This window comes from Tauraco erythrolophus, chromosome 1 (assembly GCF_009769465.1).
Source record: "Tauraco erythrolophus isolate bTauEry1 chromosome 1, bTauEry1.pri, whole genome shotgun sequence".
NCBI classification, from domain to species: domain Eukaryota; kingdom Metazoa; phylum Chordata; class Aves; order Musophagiformes; family Musophagidae; genus Tauraco; species Tauraco erythrolophus.
In genome coordinates this window covers 102,254,905-102,273,364 of record NC_141465.1, presented here as the reverse complement: position 1 = coordinate 102,273,364, position 18,460 = coordinate 102,254,905, and the positions used below count along the sequence as shown (strand labels likewise).

General features: G+C 40.1%; 1 protein-coding gene across 4 annotated transcripts in view; it reads right to left on the bottom strand.

The window, feature by feature from the left end:
- The window catches only part of AKAP11 (A-kinase anchoring protein 11), a 41,756-nt gene extending 26,789 nt beyond the window's left edge, over window positions 1-14,967 (bottom strand). For all 4 annotated transcript variants that reach the window (XM_086620351.1, XM_086620359.1, XM_086620366.1 and 1 more), the window contains exons 1-3: window positions 14,897-14,967; window positions 8,759-8,861; window positions 2,924-3,040 (exon numbers count right to left, since the gene is read on the bottom strand). In XM_086620351.1, the coding sequence (XP_086476477.1) occupies window positions 2,924-3,040; window positions 8,759-8,818 (177 nt within the window). In that variant the 5' untranslated portion in view covers window positions 8,819-8,861; window positions 14,897-14,967. The remainder of the gene's footprint in view (window positions 1-2,923; window positions 3,041-8,758; window positions 8,862-14,896) is intronic.
- Between the last annotated feature and the right edge of the window lie 3,493 nt (window positions 14,968-18,460).

The following is an 18,460-nucleotide window of genomic DNA, read 5'->3' as shown; positions in this document are numbered from 1 at the left end:
TTTACATCCGCTACTCAAACTTTGTTTCAAATGTCAGATTTCCTCAGTTCTCATTCAGTATTTCCCTAATGACAAATCAATAGTGTATCTGCATGCTCAAAAAAAATGCCAAATCTTTTTTTTTTTTTTAAAACAAGGTTGTAAGAAAATATATTTTGCTTCCATTTTGTAGATAAGGAATTAAGCACAAAGCTTAAATACTTCCACTGATGTTTGGACTTAAGTTTGATATGGCTTGGATTCAATTATTTCAGAGCACTATGCTGAATTTTATGTACTGAAGTCACAGGTCACACTAAATTTGTAGCAGGTACTACCTGTTACTGTAAGGTAGTCAGCTGGTTCTCAAGTTTAATAACAGTAAAGAACATGACTATGCTTGTAATCCCTTCTTATTGATCAGTTCAGCTACTTGCTTGTGCATACAGAGAATCTAAGAAAGGGACAAATCTAGAAAACAAAATGGCTGAAAACCAATTCTGTTTTGAACTGTATTTGAGTTTTGAATACGTTCTTTAAATATGTGATCAAAAAACCTCCCCAAACTTTCTTTTAAAATTAAATCATACTAAAATATTAAAAATGCTGACTTGTTTATTTCAGGGGGTCTCAAGCTGCAAAGCTATTGTGCCCTCAGAAAAGATCTTGTTCACATCCACCTAGCCTTACTTCAGTTATGACAAAATTATAAGCAAAACAATGCTTCGCAGTAGCATTCCAAGTAGCTCCAGACAAATTACGAGTCTCCAGCAGCATATTCACTGTGTTAACTAAGAAACAGTCCTGTTTGAGAAATGTACCCTTAAACTCCTACATCTTTTCTTCAGCTCCTGAATCTTTTATCTGTACAGTATCTGCAAGGCACCTTTCAACTTCTGCATCTTTTTTATCAGTACAATACCTACAATATGAACTGAATTCCTCCACAGAAGAGGCAAAATAGCAAACAATTTAAAGGACTTGGGAAAAAAGTAGTTCTCTGAAGAACATTTCAGAAGGCTTTAGGGTTTACGGCTGTTGGGGTTTTTTTGGCAAGGTTTTTTCTAATGGATGTTTCCTTTTTTGCCTTCTTACATGCCCCTTCCTCTTCCTCAAGATAATGATTCCAACCCTTTCCTTCTCCCATGGGATAACTTATTGTGCAGGACAAGGCAGTATGCAGGAGTTACAGCTTCACACAGAAGGAGGCCAACAAGTCCATATGCACAGTGACGGGCCAGCAGAGTGCTGTCAAAAAGCCCCCACCACTGCTGAGCCTGCCTATTTTTGCCTCAGTGAAAGCAGTAATTTGGATTTCTTTATTGTGTCCAAGCTCCAGTTTTCACAGAAAAAATAATAATCACCTTTTAAGACCACGAACATATCTGAAATTAGTACGTCAGTTCAAAAGTTGTTGAGGAGTAGACCACAAAGATAGAAAGGCCAACAGTCAGTAACACACGCCTTTTCTTTAAACTAGTGTAGAAGACACGGTATTTGAAGGTTATCATAACCCACGGGTACAAAGGAAATTAACTAAAATGGTACAGGAAATCTAAATTCTGTTTTTTTCTAATTCTGACTAATTATCTTTGCAGTCCTAATAATGTTCTTTTAGTATTACTCTGCATACAGGTGTCTTTCCCTCTATTTTTATAAGAACAAAATACCTGTTCTGTGGCAGGATATTGACCCTCTTACAGTTCAACCAGAGGGCTCTTAATTGCTTGAGCTAATAAGGTAACTAAATATAGTCAGCTATCTCTCTCCATAGAGACCATCATTACAGGCATATAAAACACGTTGCCAGCTATTTTCCAGGTATTTGCTACCCCTCTCAAAAAAAAAAAAAAGGAAGTGGCAATATTTGAGGGGTTTTGTAGATTCTAGAGCATAGACTGTCTGAATAGACACAGACAAGCTTTTGCCCACTGCTCCACTGCTTAACCCTTCTTCTTTACCTCTAATCTGGCACAGTTCTTCATCTTTCACAAATTCAGCATCTTGCCTGCTCCCCAAACGTTTCATAGTCAAAACCTCATCATCGAGGTAGTCCCAAAAACCCTGGCAGTATCCAGGCAATCCTAACTCACCTCAGCTGGTCACGCAATATGTCTCTTTCCCTTCCTCCTGCAACTCCATACTTAATTATTAGTCTTCCCTAACAATTTCCTTAGTCTATTTTGCTTCACTTCCTCTTACCTCAGCTCCTATGCTTGGCCAGCTCAGGTCACCCTCTCCTCTAAGCTCCTTGTAAGGCCTGTCAACTACTACTTAGGAGTCTTCTAAAATACTTAATACGAGATACGTGGTACACATTGGTTCTTACTTTTTTCTTTTCCCTTTGGAGAAGCTGCTGTTAGTCTGGTAATTAAAACAGCTGTAGTAAACTCCTCCTCACGGCTTGAGATTTACCTAGACAGTCCTGCATTCTGTCCAGGTCTAGTTCTCTTCTCTCCAGACCTTGTCCAGCTTTTGGCCCATCAGCATTCATGTAAAAGAAGTCCAGATCTGCAATGGTGAGGCTTCAGCTTTTAGTGCTGAGCACAGGGCAAACAAGGAATCACTTTAACTTAGCTTCAGACCTGGATCAAAAAGTTCTGCTACTTTGTTAGGACATCATCCATACAATCTGGATCACAGGAGTGCTCACAAATCCAGTACACCCAGTTACACAATTCTTACAAAATCATCTATCTACATGTTTTCATTTTTCAGTTTCACAAGTCCTGCAAAGCAGAGAAATGTCATCTTGAAATGTCAAAGCTCTTTTCATGACTACAGTGACTAAATTCAAGAATGGTAACAGGGGGTACAGATTTTGCAGCCAGTAACTTGCCACATTGTTCATATTTACTATCCTGCAACTTCCCATACTGCTTCAAGGTAAATAATTTTCTATCATAGCCAGAAAATATATATAAATGGTCAGGTTATGCCAAACCTCAATAAAATGATCTTGATCTTCCCGATTTCGACATTCCTCTGTCGATACATTGCATAACTCTTTTCTGCTGTGTAGCAGCGACTTCATAGAGTGCAGTACACCTTCACCAAAACTCTGAAAAAAACAATGAAAAAAAGTAAGGGAAAACAAACAACAAAAACATTTTCAGTTTTGCATACAGGGTCCTTCCATCCATGCCCTGGCCCCCACAGGTTTCCTTACTCTAACTATTACTTCAAATCACTTTGTATATAAATCACCAGGTTTGAAGTTTAAATGTACTTCCAGACATGGAACTGAAACAGGTAAGTTGTTTTCTTAAAAAAAAAAAAAAAAGGTGAGAACATGTAGACTTGGAAAAAGAAACATGAATTCAAGAAGAAGAAATCCAAGACCTATCTATTCCTTGCGTCAAAGCCTGTATATGGAACTTTTCCATCAGCTTTTCCTTAAAAAGGAAGAAAAGTTAGTTAAGCCAAGAAAAGTAATGGAAGTGGCTTCAAAAGCCAGAGGTGAAGAAAACAAAGAAATAAAAAAATCTCCAAGAAAATCCACACACATTCTCCTTTCCCGTCCCTCGAAAAATATGAAGCAACCGTAACTTAATCCCATGTAAACAGTTCTTGTAACATTTCTTATATTTACATTTATGGTCACATGCAAGCACCCACAGATGGCTAAAAAAGGCTTAAGAATCCAAGACTTTCTCCCAGAGTAACAAAGTGCAGCAGAACAAAAGAACTATCATAATTAGTATCTGAAGTCAAATAAAACAAGAAGGCAGAACAACAGCAAAAACTGGTTCACTCAGCTTGTAAAAAAGACAACATTCTCTCACTTGTTTTAGGAAGTTAGCAATCTTTTTTTTTTTTTAATTTTAAAATTTTCATCTTCTCTAGCAAGTGGTAAGGTTAAGAAATAAAATAAGATCATGATACGGTTATAAATTGTTTGTCTGATTATTTATTTTCTACATGATTGCCCTGTTAAAAATTGAGAAATCAGTATGTCCAACTTATGACGAGTTATTTCAAATTTGATAGGTTTTTAAACAATAGTAGGATTGCTAGATAGCCAAATTTAGTCAGAGAATGTTTTGCGTTTCTGATATTCCCACAGTAAAAACAATCCCTTTACAATAAAAAGAGATCTTATGTAGTACAGTTAAACCTCAAGAAAGATTTTCTTTTTTTCCCCTCTGTAGAAAAAATGGTATCAAGTACTACTACATGGAAAGTCCAGTTATTTAGCATGGCCAGTGTCACTATGCTTGTGGTCATGGTGATACAAAATCAGGAAAGCATTTCTAGAACGAATAGAAGACAAAAGCAAAATAGAAACATCACTTCGGGATCCTTGAAATTACCAAAACACATCTCAGAATGTTAGTAAACAAGGCCCAGACTACCACCCAGACAGTCAAGGTCAAGTGACATTAAAGCAGTCAAAACAGTCATTTTTATGGAACAGTAACAGCTGAACTACTTTAAAATGCATTTAAGGGAGTTATTGGGTCATATGAAATAAATTAATGAATTGTTCATCTTATTTCCAATTTCATCTATTCCTTTGTCCCCGTTTAGTTCCAATTTACCTCCATACTTTAGTAGTGTATCTTCGTACTTTCCAAAGTATGCTGACAGTGTTTCTCTTCGATTCTCTGTATCTTCCAAATTTACAGGTGGCTGCACTACCAATATTGCTCAAAGACTCTCCCCAGTAATTCCTCCACTCATCTCATACAAAAGTCATTTGTGAAGTCAAGCAAGCATGTTGAAATGTCTCATTTTTGGCTTCACCAATAATTTAATCAGTCACAGAACTCAAAACAGTAATTAAAATAAGTCAAACAATGTGATCTGCTAATTTTCTGCAGACCAACAGTGATCCAGTTTCAGAAGGGCTTGTCATTATTCCCTAGTAGTTCGGCTTTCTAAGGCTACAAACTATTACACAGACTTATTTATAAGCAAGTACTTTTCCCTAGTTTAACAACCAGAAAGGCAGGATGGATAACTATAATAGGAGTATGGTATTAGAGACTACTGAGGTGAAGGAAAATTCAAGGTTTTGGAGAACACTAAGCTGAAGTGGGAGAAGAAGAAAGATGCAACAATTGGAAAAATCTCCCTCAGGTCTGGAAAAAACAGCATACAAGGCTATATGTAGGTCTGGGAGCACACTGATGGTGGCACTACACAACTGAAAGGACAAAATATCCGTATTTAAAAAGTAAAAGTAAGGGAGTGATGTGTGGTTTTAAGATCATCCTAATGAATATTAAGAAGTTCAGAATATTGAAAGAAGAAAGATATGGACATTAACAGGTACAATACCTACATAGAGAAAAGATCTCATCTATCTGGACTTCCATAGATTGTTTACACTCAAATATACGAAAAGTTAACAAAACCAGAAAAACACAGAGTGTACTAAAAGAGCGGTTTCTGGAAAAGAAGAATTTGCCCAAATGGAGATAGCAACAGTGATTTTTTGAGGATAGCAGATACAGGTCAGTAACCAACTTACTCAAAATTTATGAGACTGAAGTCAAGTATCACCATCATTAATAAACTTAATGGAGAGGAAAAAGTAAATACGTAGATGAAATTTGATGATAATTCAAAATAAGCAGGGGGCATCAGTTAAGAGGAAGAATAACAAATCATACAAGAAGAACTTGCTCAACATGAGAGTATTTAAAAATACAACCATAGGAAGTACAAAGTTACATCCTTAAAAAACTAAAAGCAAGCTTTAAAATAGAATTGCGAATTCACAAGCTGGGAAATAAAAGCCCTGAGTTGACTTCTTGATCGTAGTGTAACAACGAATGGTCAACATGAAACTGCACTGAAAATAGCAAACATGAGCCTAGAACGCATCCTTTAGTGATAACATCATCCTACCTAACATCATCAGAGTCACTGAGAAGGACATCCTGTGTAATTGCACATGCAGTATCATCCACATGGAAAAAGAAGATTAACTCACAACAAGCACAGAAAGTAGGACTATGAAGGATAATCGCTGGAATGCAGAGGCTTTCATACAAAAGCAGACTAAAACCTTAGTTTACACAGTTTCCAAAAACCAAGGCTAACAGAGGACAGATCACCAACTGTAAAAACATCACGAGGGTGAACATCAGCAAAAGAAGAAAAAACCTCTTTAAGCTGAAGAACAATGACATCCATGAACAAATAGGCATAAATTCACTATGCATAGCTTCAGCCTGGAATTCATAAGATTCTTAGCTCTTTGTGGTTCAAAAAGACTTAAAAACAGCAGTAGGGTGATGTGTTGGTTGTTTTTCTTTTTGATCTCCCCTTGTTAATTGTGAGACTATATTTAATAACTTTTCCATATTCTTATCAAAATTGTGCTTGTGACAGCAGAGGACTGGACTCAGTTTCAAAAAATCCTCCTATCCAACAGACAATGAAAGCAAGCTCTCTCACAACCCCAGTCTAGGAGACACACACCTACATTAAAAACTGAAAATCAGCAAGTTCCCAAGACTATTAGCTCAGTTCCAGCAAGGACAAGAGGTCATCTTCAACAAAAGCAAGTCATTTGTTTTTATAAATAGTACAACTACTTCCAATATACATCAACATACAGGCAAAAAAACCCAAGCAATATATAAAGCTCTACTTGCTAGGCCTGCGTAGTCCTTCCTCACAGAAATCCAAAAGTCCTATGGCTCGCAAGAAATTCTATTTCAACAGCAAGCACAGACTTCAAGCTAAGTCGTACTAGGGGAAAACCACAAATATCCTCAAACGTGCGCAGAGCAAGCCAGACCCAAACAATGACAATCCTTGTCATGCCTCCAGCTCAACTGAGCAATTCAAAGTTTTGCTTTGTACCCTTTGTGGTCAGCAAACGAAGAAGTCATTATCTACGGATCCTTCACCATACACTGGAGGAAATTCTGTACTAATTGGTCTCACAAATTATTTTAAACAACTAATATCTAACATTTCAAACAATCCACAAACCTGTCAGACAACACGATCTGCAGAGAAATCAAGTCCAATGCTGGAGGTTCATGTTTACTCTCCTCTTAAGTAATAAAACAACTCTTCTGATTTTGTGTCCTGTAAGATTTAAATGCACTGTATATTTTGAAGTAATTTTGTAAAAAATGAAATTTAGGTTTTAAACATGTACACCACAACCGTGCAGTGACTTTTAAGAGCTACTACTGCAACAATTCCTGTTAAGTATTACAAAGTATTACAAAGAGGACATAAATCAGACCACAAACTGGGAATCAACAGAAGATGAAACATAGTGTGATTCTTACCACCCTACTCCTCAGCTTTGTGAGAAAAAAATGACAGTTCCACACTGTAAGTGGGCACTCCTCAGGGAAAAATCAAGAGGAGTAAGCTACAGATCAAAACATCAAGAGTCTGGCTGTATGAAAATGTAGAATTCTGACAAGGGTCAAATTTATGTTCCTAGAACCACACAGTCCAGAATGCTTGATGGCAATTAACGGAGCAATTCACAGAGCTAATATTTTAGGTAACCATTAGAATCACTGAGGAATCACTGCTCACTGTCATTATTAGAAAGATGTTTCTGCAATGAAAAGGTCTAAAACTCTAGGTGGAATTGATGTTTTGTTTATTTTGGTTTTTAAACTGAAGAGGAAAAAATAAAAAAAGGGCAGCCTAAAAAAGTCCTTGAAAATCAACTTTATGTTGAGGTTAAGAATGCAAAGTGACTTCACTGTATTTAAATAAGTAAATATTAAATAACTATTAATAATTAAATAACTATTTCATCTGGAGATGTCTCATAAACCAATAAAACAAAAGTTTTAATAATGTGTATCTTAATGTGAAAGAATATTACCCATAATTACAAACTACTTAACACAGGGCAGTTAACATTCCGTATCAGGACCTGGAACAACCTGATTACCAGCCTGGCAGTCCCATAATGCTTACCTTTGCCTTCAGGCAGTTTCCTTGAAACAACAAAACCTGCTTATGGAATAAAATAATGCAATTTTCATGTGACAAGATACTTGCCCAGTTTCTCCTCTTATGCATTTCACATACTTGTAAGTAAAGAATTTATTAGTAACCAGGAAAGACCTAGAAAAATGCTGATCTGTGTTCAATGATTATGATTGGATAAATAAATTTGTTCCTTCAGGAAAAACTGAAACTTTCATTTCAGTAAGTGCTTATAGAAGGTGCAAGAAAATTTGAGGAAAAGTATTCACATTCTCCAAGCTAAAGTGACAAAATTTAAAAGAATAAATAACTACTTTAAAAAAAAAAAAAACACTAATATATTTCATAAGTGCTAGACATATTTTATTTTTCACCAAAGCACTACCTAGAAGTTCATGTAAATACAAGGATAAGCCATTCAAGAAATCAAGATCTAAGGATAAAGATATTACAGTAAGTCCTAACACAGACTTCACAGAACAATTTTCAACAAACACTACTTATTTATATTTTAACGTATTACATGTAAACTTGAAAGATCTGTGCTCAAAATATAAGTTATACTCCAATAAACAAGGCAATTTTCAGCAAATAAATACATCATGATTTCATCGCATCACCTTAAAACAAAAGGTAAAGAAAAAAGGCAAAAGGCCAAAGTACAAAGGAAAGGCAGTTTCTTTGCCTCCTTGCAATGTCAGACAATCAAAATTAAAACATATGAAGAAAGAAAAAAAAAACAACCAAACAACCAAAAAACTCCGACCAATCCTATCAGTTCACTCGGTTCATTATTAGACTGTTGCAGTAAAGAATAAAAAGCTTTGAAATAATCTTTTTAAATACAGACAATTACCTTTTTCATAGATATTCTTGGTTTCATTCGATTGCCCTGAGCCCTGGCGTACATATCCATGATTCTACCAATGGTAGTATTCGATGAGTCAGCTCAGAAATACCTGAGAAAAACATTTATACTTGATTATTTTAGGTTTCTCCATTTAGTTTGTATACATTTTGAAAAAGCAAGCAGACAAAACAAGAATTAATAAAACCAATTAAAAAGCATGCTAAAACTGAGAACGATTAAACAGCACTTGATCTATACTGATTGCTGCTTTTGAAAAAGTACTGCCTTAACGATTTTTAAAACAAAATGTAAAACACACCTTACAGTTAGTTGCAACATTTTTCTTTAACTAGATTTAAAGGCTGCATTGGAGGAGGGGGAGTGGAACATTACATTAAATACTGTTTAACTATCACTGATACTCTGGTCAAGATTATCAGCAGATTCCAGTACCATACAATGCACTGGAACTACCCTTTAACAATCTTGAGAGGAAAATGTACTACTAACCCACTCAACCAACTGGCCTATTTACTTCTGCCACCTGTAAGTACTACAAACACACAGGTGACTCCTGCTTAGGCTAACATGTATCAACAACCTTGTTCCCTGGCACTGCTCTGGGCAGTTCTGTCTCTGCTGGCAAAACACAGAGGACCCGAGATGCATTTACCAGCACTCTTACTTCACCAAAGTAGGACAGAAGAGCTTCTCCTCGAGTCAGCTACCCTTATTGATCTTAAGTCTAATTCTAACAACAAGAACAAAAAAAAATATGGCAATGAAAGAAAAAAAAGTTTTTCCAGTTTCCCTGTTTAATCAGCTGCAATGAAAAGAAAGAGAATAATCTAGTTTGTTTCATTCATCTGTATATCCCCTAAAACAATCGATAAATATCAGGTATTAATAAAGACAGAAAGTACGTGCTGGGCTTTTAAGTTCTACAGCAGTTTTAACACTTCATCTTTTTCCCATGATCACACAATTTAGCCAGGAAAAAGAACTCCTAGACTATCCAAAATAAACCAGGTAAGGAGCAAATCCATGTAAAAATGAGTGCAAAATAAAAAATAAACATCAAGACATCAGAGTACGAGTCTCCTTTCCGCAACTGACCAGCTTGGTTTTCTCATCTCAAGCACGTATTTAACCTTTATATGGGTTTGTTCTTGGGTATATGTAATTTCAATAAGACGACGAGTAGTGGCATCAAGTAATCATATTCTTCACCTCCCCTCCCAGCACCTATAAAAGTAAAACCTCCTCAAGAATACGATAGCAAGAGATTACTAGGTACATCTATTCACAGTCCACCTTGATTTCTGCTTTCCTTCATAAAGATGAACTTGCTAGAGTCTTAGGAAAAAAGTTACACTTATGTAAATAAACTGCAACATTTTAATCTCTAGAGCACAGCATCTCTCTTATCAGGATGTCTGAAGTTTGGAAAATTAAGACAATGACATGAAGCAGCTAAATGCATGTTAAACAGATTATATATAATCACATATAAATATAAGAAATACAAATAAAAAACTGAAATCATAGCAAACTTCTGTGGATGGAAGATTAAAAAACAACACAATGCTTCTGTTGAGACTCAAGTGTTTAAAAAAAAAAGCACCACGAAACAATATCAAGCAAGAAAAAGAAACCCATCTCACTTTTCCCTACTGCTTTATCTTAAACGGATGATCCACTCTGTTAATCTGATCATATCAGGGAAATACCCTTAGACACATCCTTGTCCTAAGAAGAGCCATCTACGGGAAAAGCTGGTTTCTCACACAGGGGCAAGTCAACTACTTCAGCTCTACATTTTTGGACTGATGGCTCCTTGCAGTGAGAGCCTGGAACAGCAGAATCATGGAGATGACTTCACAACCACGGTGGGTCCCGCAGGATACTCAGGTACAGTACTCTACAGTTACACTGCCTCCACGGAGCAGTTTAAGTATCTTCCTGCAACATCAGCTAGGAAACTCTGGAGACTGGAGCATCAACACAGAGCCATCCGCAGTGTCACCTACCTCATGAAAACAACAGTCTTGTAAATAAAACACAGCACAAAGACCCTGAAAGACGCTGGACAGAAATTGCACTGGTTTATCAACACAAGACCATAACCATTTTGTCTTGCCTGCATCCTGTCCTTCAGTACTTGAATTATACAAGTTCTCTCCACCACCCACAACATCTCAGCTCTCCATCATCCATTTCGGAAAAATCCAAATGGTCCTACTTATTCAACAATGCAACAAAACCTGAAAGTGTTCTTTTAATATATAAAATGATTATCCATTTTCAAAAGAACAATGGCCCAATCAGCTGAGAAGTACCAAAACTTTAAAACTAACTGGAAAGGAAGTGAAAGCACTGACAAACAAAACAGCCTAGAAATAGCTCGTTTCTTGTGTTAATAAAATAATTTAAAATTATTTTTATTTCAGCATATTGTATTTGACTATTAAATTTCATTTCCTCCTACTGTAAACTCAAAAAAAAAGGGGGAATAAATGGCAGACACATCAGATCTAAGAGGAAGAGGACTTTCCTGTTACTGCATAACTATCAGTAGACATCAAAAAAAAAACCCAACTGATCATGTGAATAACTGATAAATACCCACACTAAGTTTAACCACCTCTACCTTTCTAGCAAGTTCGATCACCTTAAATCCCTTTTTAGAGTGATTTGTTGAGGAACATCTTTGTCATCAGACCATGTAATAAGCATTTAGTTAGCTTTTCCAAACTCGTTTGAATGTATGTAAGGAGCAAAATTAAACAGTGAAATCAGCTTAAGGGAATCCAACTGCAATTTTGCCACGGATTTCATTTCTTTGAATAAATTTATCCTACCCTTAAATTTACTACAAGTCAGTGTGCCAATATTGACGATCATTAGCTGACAGAAAGGAAGAAAATTTAACTTTTGCCTGTATAATATTTGCCTGCAAATATGCTGAGTAAATCTCAAATAGCTGTATGAGCATATGCGTATACATGCGCAGCTATGTTACAGGCGTACAAGGACATGAGGAATTCCAATCATACAGTCAATAAATTTGAACTATATGTAATATGTTCTTAATAAACTATATTTCCAATAAAAGACTCTAGCTGAAGACAACAGTGTATCTATGAGTATGTTTCAAAAAAATTTTTTGCTATAGTACTGTTAAAAAAAGATGTCTTTCTTTTAAAGCAAAAGTATATTTTTTATCTTCAACACAAGGATCTGAAGCAGTCAAAAAGAACTTTGCTGATGCTTTGCAAAAGCCAGGTTTAATGGAATACTGAACTGTGAAAGATCCATTCCAAATACCAAATTAAATAATACTTTAAAAACAATATGCACTCTTTTGTAACTTTAGCAAAACAATTGCTATTGAAGATCAAACGAAACAAGCCTACACTGATAAGCAGGCAGAATAGTCTAATGGATCCTTTCCTATTTCTCATTTCTAATGATTTACCACTTTCACTAATTGGGTTGGCGGTCTTGAAAAAATCTATTTTATAAAATAACAAGTTGTCTTTACCACAGCCACACTAAGAAAAGAGGGCGGCAGTGAGGGGAATACATCTCTGTTGGTCAGCATTAATGACAATTATGAAAGGCTGAGTTTTCTTTTTCTTCTCTGGTTCTGTTTCACATAGTATTTTTGTTACATAGAGGCATGACATGAATACCAAGCTTCACCAATTTCAAAAGAATTCTTGATTTTCTCTGCCTAGATCTTTACTAAAAATCATTGCCCCCACATTCCCCCTAGTCCTGGGTCTGGATTCTAGTTGTACCAGTGTCCTGGTTTTAGCTGGGACAGAGTTCGCTCTTTCTTTTTAGCAGCTAGAAGAGCTCCGTGTTTTGGTTTTACTCAGAGGCTCGCTCTGAAAAGAACGTTGATAGCAAGCTGATGTTTGCAGTTGGCACCGAGGTCTAAAGGACTTTTCAGCTTGCCGTGTTCTTGCCAGTGTGCAGGAGCACAACAGGATAAGGGGGGGAGCATAGCTGGGACAAGGGGTCCACAACTCTACCTATGATTTGTACTTGAACTTAAGACTGAGGGCCAAACTGGCTAATTAGCATGCCATATCATGCAGCGTCATGCCCAGTATAAAAGTGAGGGTCAGCCGGAAAGAAGGGCTTTTGCCCTTCCGGGACTCTCACTTTGTGACTCTCAGAGTGCTTTTTCTTTCTCTCTCTCGGGGCCTCCCATTCATCCGGGATTGTGGTATCGGGTTTTATCTGTTTCGGGATTGCAGCTTCGGGATGAGACGGGCCTCGGTCAAGGGGTGGTGAGCAATTACACCGTACATCACTCGTTTGTATATGTTTATCCTTCTACATATCCGTACATATATATATTGGTAGCGGTAGTAGTAAATTGTTCTTATCTCAACCCTCGGGTCTCTTTTCTTTTTCTTCTTTGATTCTCTCCCTCATCCCTGGGGGTGGGGGAGTGAGCGACTGTGTAGGGTTTGGTTGCCAGAGCGCCCAACCCATGACAACCAGAAATATCCATTAGTCTAGATTTTGTGGTTTGTGCAATTAACTTTATTTTTCTCTAGTTTCTTTTTGGTGTGTATTTCATACATAATATAACTAAACCAATTAAGGAGGGAGGGTATTTTCTAAGCAGTAGCATTTTCTCACACAATCTAATTTCCCCTTAGAGAGAACTTCACCAGATAATACCTTGTTTAGGAGCTACATTCCCCCCCAGATTATGTTATACCAAATGATTAAAAGAAAGGAGTAATCTAATTGATTTTATTATTTTTCCACACAAAGTAAAACTTTCCACCATTATACTTCTTCAGCTGCCAACAGATTTTAAAGAACCCCTGAAGCATGAGAAATTACAAGGCATCGACCAAGATGGTGTAATTCAATTATTATGCCTCAAAACATCATCTTGCTTGCAGATCAAAAAACTCACCTGGACAAATGGGACCAACATTATCTATTTAATAATATTTAATTAAATAATACTTAATTTCTCAAGAATTAATTAAGTATTGGCAGTATCTATCGCTAAAGGCTAACTGCACAATTCTGAAATAATCTTGCAAATACGAAGCACCTTAAAGCTATTCCCAAGTGTAACACGGATAAATCAAGCGTATTGTGTTACCACTGGTTTTAGCACCACTGACCTTTCCCAGATAAAGCAGAACAACCTTTTTTCCTCCCTGTCTCACCCTAGTAATATCTCAGGGCTTCAATAAGAAGTCTGTAATACCAGATCAACAGTTCATAACTCCCGCCTACCTTTGGATATTGGGGGAAACCAGACAAAGGTACTTCAGTCGTAATAAAACAAGCCCCTCAAAAGAGCCAGGAAAGTAAACGAGCAATACTCGTTGTTCCTCTTCCCATCAGAGAGGAGGACGCGAGAAGGGAGAGGCAGGAGATACTTTTAAAAAGCGAAACGTTGAGGAGGGGGTGAGCTTATTTAACCCGTGTGCACCAACCGCAAGCCAACCACGGCAGGAGGCGACGCGAACGTATTCGGCCTCCGTGCATCAACCACAACGACAGGAGCAGGAGTCGGCCTCCGGCCGAGACTGCAGACAACCCCAGCCGAGGGGGGGGTGGGGAGGGAGGGTCACCGGATTTCCCACCGAGGCGCTCCACCGGCAGGCCCTGGGCGCAGGCCGCCGCGCCTACCGAGGGGCACTCCGGGAAGGAAGGAAGGCGGGGGGGATGCTGCGAGCACCGGCCCCCCGCCTCACGGCTCTCGGGGCCAAAGCGCTGCGCTACCCCGCTCGTGTCCCCGCGGTGCAAGGACGTCCCGCGCGGCCCCCGGCCGCCACCCGCGCCCTCCCCTCAGGTGTGTGCGCGCCGCCGCGGAGGGCCCTCAGGGCCGGCGAGGAGCTGCGCTGCCCCAGGCCACGCAGAGCCCGCCGGGGCGGCGCCGGCAGCGCCTCCTCCCCGCGGGGAAGGGCGGCGGAGGATGCTCTACGCCTCCTCCGCCCGCCGGGAACGGGCCACCTGTGGGAGCGATCCCCGCCTGACAGGCCGGGAAGCTGCGTCCCGCCCTCAGCGCTGCCCCCCGCCCCGCCCGGGGGACGGAAGCGGCGGGCCCCTCGCCCCGCAGTGGGGAGCGGTTGTGGGGGAAGAGCGGGTGCGTCGTACCTGACCGACTCCTCAGCACCCGGCACCCGCAGCCATTTCACCGCCGAAAGCAACGGAGCAATAGACCGAGACCAGCCCTGCCGCCCCCGTCACCGCCGCGGCGCCGCGCAGCGTCCCTCGTCGCCCCGCCCCCTCCGGCTCCGGCCCCGCCCCCGGCGCGCGCCTCCGCTCTCGCGACGCTTCCCCCACCAACACCACCCCCTTCTCTCCCCCACGCAGGCTCGAGCGCCTCCGGAGGCGGGGCGGTGTCGCGTCACGTGGTTGCCGCCGTCGCGCTCGCATTGGTGGGAATTGAAGACCGCCCCGGAAAGGGGGCGGTGAGTGGGCGGGGCTTGCGCGCGCCCGCTGTGTGGCGTTCGCGGCCGTCGGGTCGTGTCGCGGCGGTCGAGGCGTGTTATGCGCTCCCCTGACAGGAGGGGATGGCGGCTGGTGCCTGCCCGGCCGTGACCCGTCAGCTCTGCCCCGCCGGGTGTCCTCGGGCGCTCTCGCAGAGCGGGGCGTAGCCTGGGTGGGCCCGACTGGATGGGTCCCTTCTGAGACTCGGCATGCCGGAGTGACGCTCCGGAGGAGGAACGACAGAAAGGGCGTTCCGCCGTGACTGCAGGCGCGGATAAAGTGGCGCGTGGTTGCAACAGCTTCTGGAAGACAGGAAAGAAAGAGTCCTCAAAACTGAATTCGGCAAGATCTGAGGGAGGCGATAGGGAAGGACGTCATAAAGCGATGCTGGGCTTGTAGCGTTTTCAGTACTGGGAGATTTCGAAGTCTAACCTGCACACTTCACAGAGAGAAAGGCGGACAAACAGAGAGAACCTACCCTGACTTCCTTATAAGTTGTGTTTTTCTTTGGGGTACCACCTAAGCCCTGTAGAAAGGATTCAGTCCTGCTGAATCTCCATTACTTTTCTGGGTAATTCCTGCTTCTGCCTAGCATCTGTTTTTAAAATAATAAACTGTGGCGTTTATTTCTGTTTAGTACTTGATCATAGGCTGTTTCTGGGCTGTGTAATCATTTTACGCAGTGTAGAAGTCAGAGGATGCGTATTCACTCATTTTGCCGACAGGTAGAGAAGCTACATTTTAATTCACTCTAAAAATTAATAAGCTGCGCAACAAAAGTCCACAGACCACTCATAGACTAGGTAGATTAAAAAAAACAAATGATTACTGGTTCTAGAGTGTATGTAACAGTGTTAGCTAAGTGAGACAAATAAAAGGTTTCTTGTATTCCCAGAGACTGCAGGTCCCTATGGGACAGAGAGAAAGTAAATGAATAATAGAATCAAGTTTAACTCAAGCTAGTCATCATTTCAATGCCTATTGCGACCAGCCTGGCTTGAAAATACACTGTCATTTGAGTAAAGAAACTAACAGTTCTGCACATCTTCGGTTAACCAAAAAAATACCTCTTTTTGACCAACTCCTCCGTTCAAAATACTTCTCAATTTTCATAAAACCAAAAATTTTTGTAAGAGGGTTTTGTTTTTCATGTATCGAGACTTACAGTAAGTAAAAAAATTTCCAAAACAAAATAGATCTGGAAGCAATGTAAATACAAGAAAGCATACTTTAAAAATAAATTAAAACATTTTATTCCCTTTGTTTTATAATTCCCCGTAGACTATTCAGAATAATGAGTTCCTGTGGCTGCCTGCCAAAACCTTGGAAAAAAATCAAGATTTACCCTCAACAGGAAACTATGAAGCGTAACCCACAGCACACCATTGTTTGTCAGAAAAAATGGGGTTTTATACAATAATAAAAATGGGGATAGCATTGCAATAGTGATTTTATTTTTTTTTTTTACAATTGATTTAATACTGCTTATGTAAAAACACAAGAAACTTGGCTAGTCAGCCAACACTTCTTAACATTTACATTAATTAGGAAGAAATAGAGTTTCAGTTTCTAGGCTCTAGTATTTTGTGTCCTGTTCAGTCTTATATTTTTCAGGGCAGGGCCTGGCGAGTTTGAGGGTGTCCCACTGCCTTCACCCAGGGAGCAGGGCAAGCCAAGGACAGCCCCAGCTCAGGGCATCGGGCACCTGTGGGGGCAGGGATGAGTCAAGGCCAGGCTGGGACATCAGTCCATGTCGGGGGGTCAGGATCAGGCCTGGTGAGGGGAACCAGCATCAGACGAAGCTGGCTGGACAGGGCCATCCATGTACCTGTAGTGTTTTCAGCCTGTTCTTTCTGTATGAAAAATACGCATCTTCAGAATCTTTTTGTCAGAACTACTATCATGGCCCTGGTACTATCCTGAGTCACTGTCTGCACCTGTCTTTTAAGCTTGGAGGATCACTGGCTTGGAGTGATACTTGGTGACAGATTATCTCAGACTGACTTGTATGTCATCTCTCTAAGGTATTGAATGCCAGTTCTATAAAAGGAGATGAAGGACTATTCTGTGACTTTATGGCTGTTTTCCATCCATTTTCTTACTAGTCCCTTACTTAGATTTTTTTCCCTCCATACGTGAAAACTACACAGTTTCATGATTGTGTCAGTGTTTTTTTTCTATAATATTGCCTCTGAAAAACGTCCCTCTATAACTAAAGCTTTATTAAGCTCAGGCAAGGCTTTAAATTATATCCTATAAGCTACACATAATAATAAGGATTGCCTTCTCAAAGGCAATCTGTAGTCTTTGTATTCCTGCTTTAACAGGAGGTGTAGCATATGCTGCTTGTCTCAAAACATGGGTAGGCATTTTCCAGTGATCCCCTTGCAGCACACAGGGAAGGATCTGCCATGCTTGGTATTATTCCTCTCCCCCTCACCCCCCAAAAAAATATCTAAAGCTCATAATGCAATAATTTAATGAATGACTTTTAGTGGCTTATCTGTTTAGAACATACCCTTCTGCTCCCCAGCCCAGCTACCTGCTTCTACGCCTGCACTGTTTCTGGACTGTGCCAGCATGAACATTTGTGAAATCAAGCAGTAAATGAGATTGAACTGAGAAGACTAGAAAACAACCTGCTTTCCTTCCTTGTTGCCGATCCAATTCACCAGCATAATGAATGTGGCAGCGTGGCACTGAGGACAGCACAGAGACAACTGAGAACGGAAACAGCTTAAATGGGCTCGTTCTGCCACCGAGCGCATACCCGTGTGTCGACTTGCTTCGCGGTTTAGACCCTGCTCGGCGTGTCCTTAAAAACGCTCCGGGCACACCTACCAACTACAAAACCGGAGCTCTGTCTGAGTGCGCAATTTCGTTAGTCATCCTGCCGGGAGTCTTTGGCCGGGATGGACCTCGGCCTTTGTCTCTGACAAGGGTTCAGGATATAACATGATGGCATTTTCTGCTTTCTTTTCACTGAATGGTCTGTTGTTTCCAGTGACATGTTTGAGAAGTCATTTTTATTTATGTGTTCATGGATATTTGAACTCCTCTTTTCAACAGTAAAAACCTGAAGATCTTTATGTATATAACTATGTTGCAGCTATTACTGGTTTTTTCTTTCCCTGGAGTTTGATTTGTAACCAACGTAAGTCATCTTCCAAAACAACATGCATAAAGGGCGTAATCCACAGACTGAATTCATCCCTCAGTTGGCCAGTG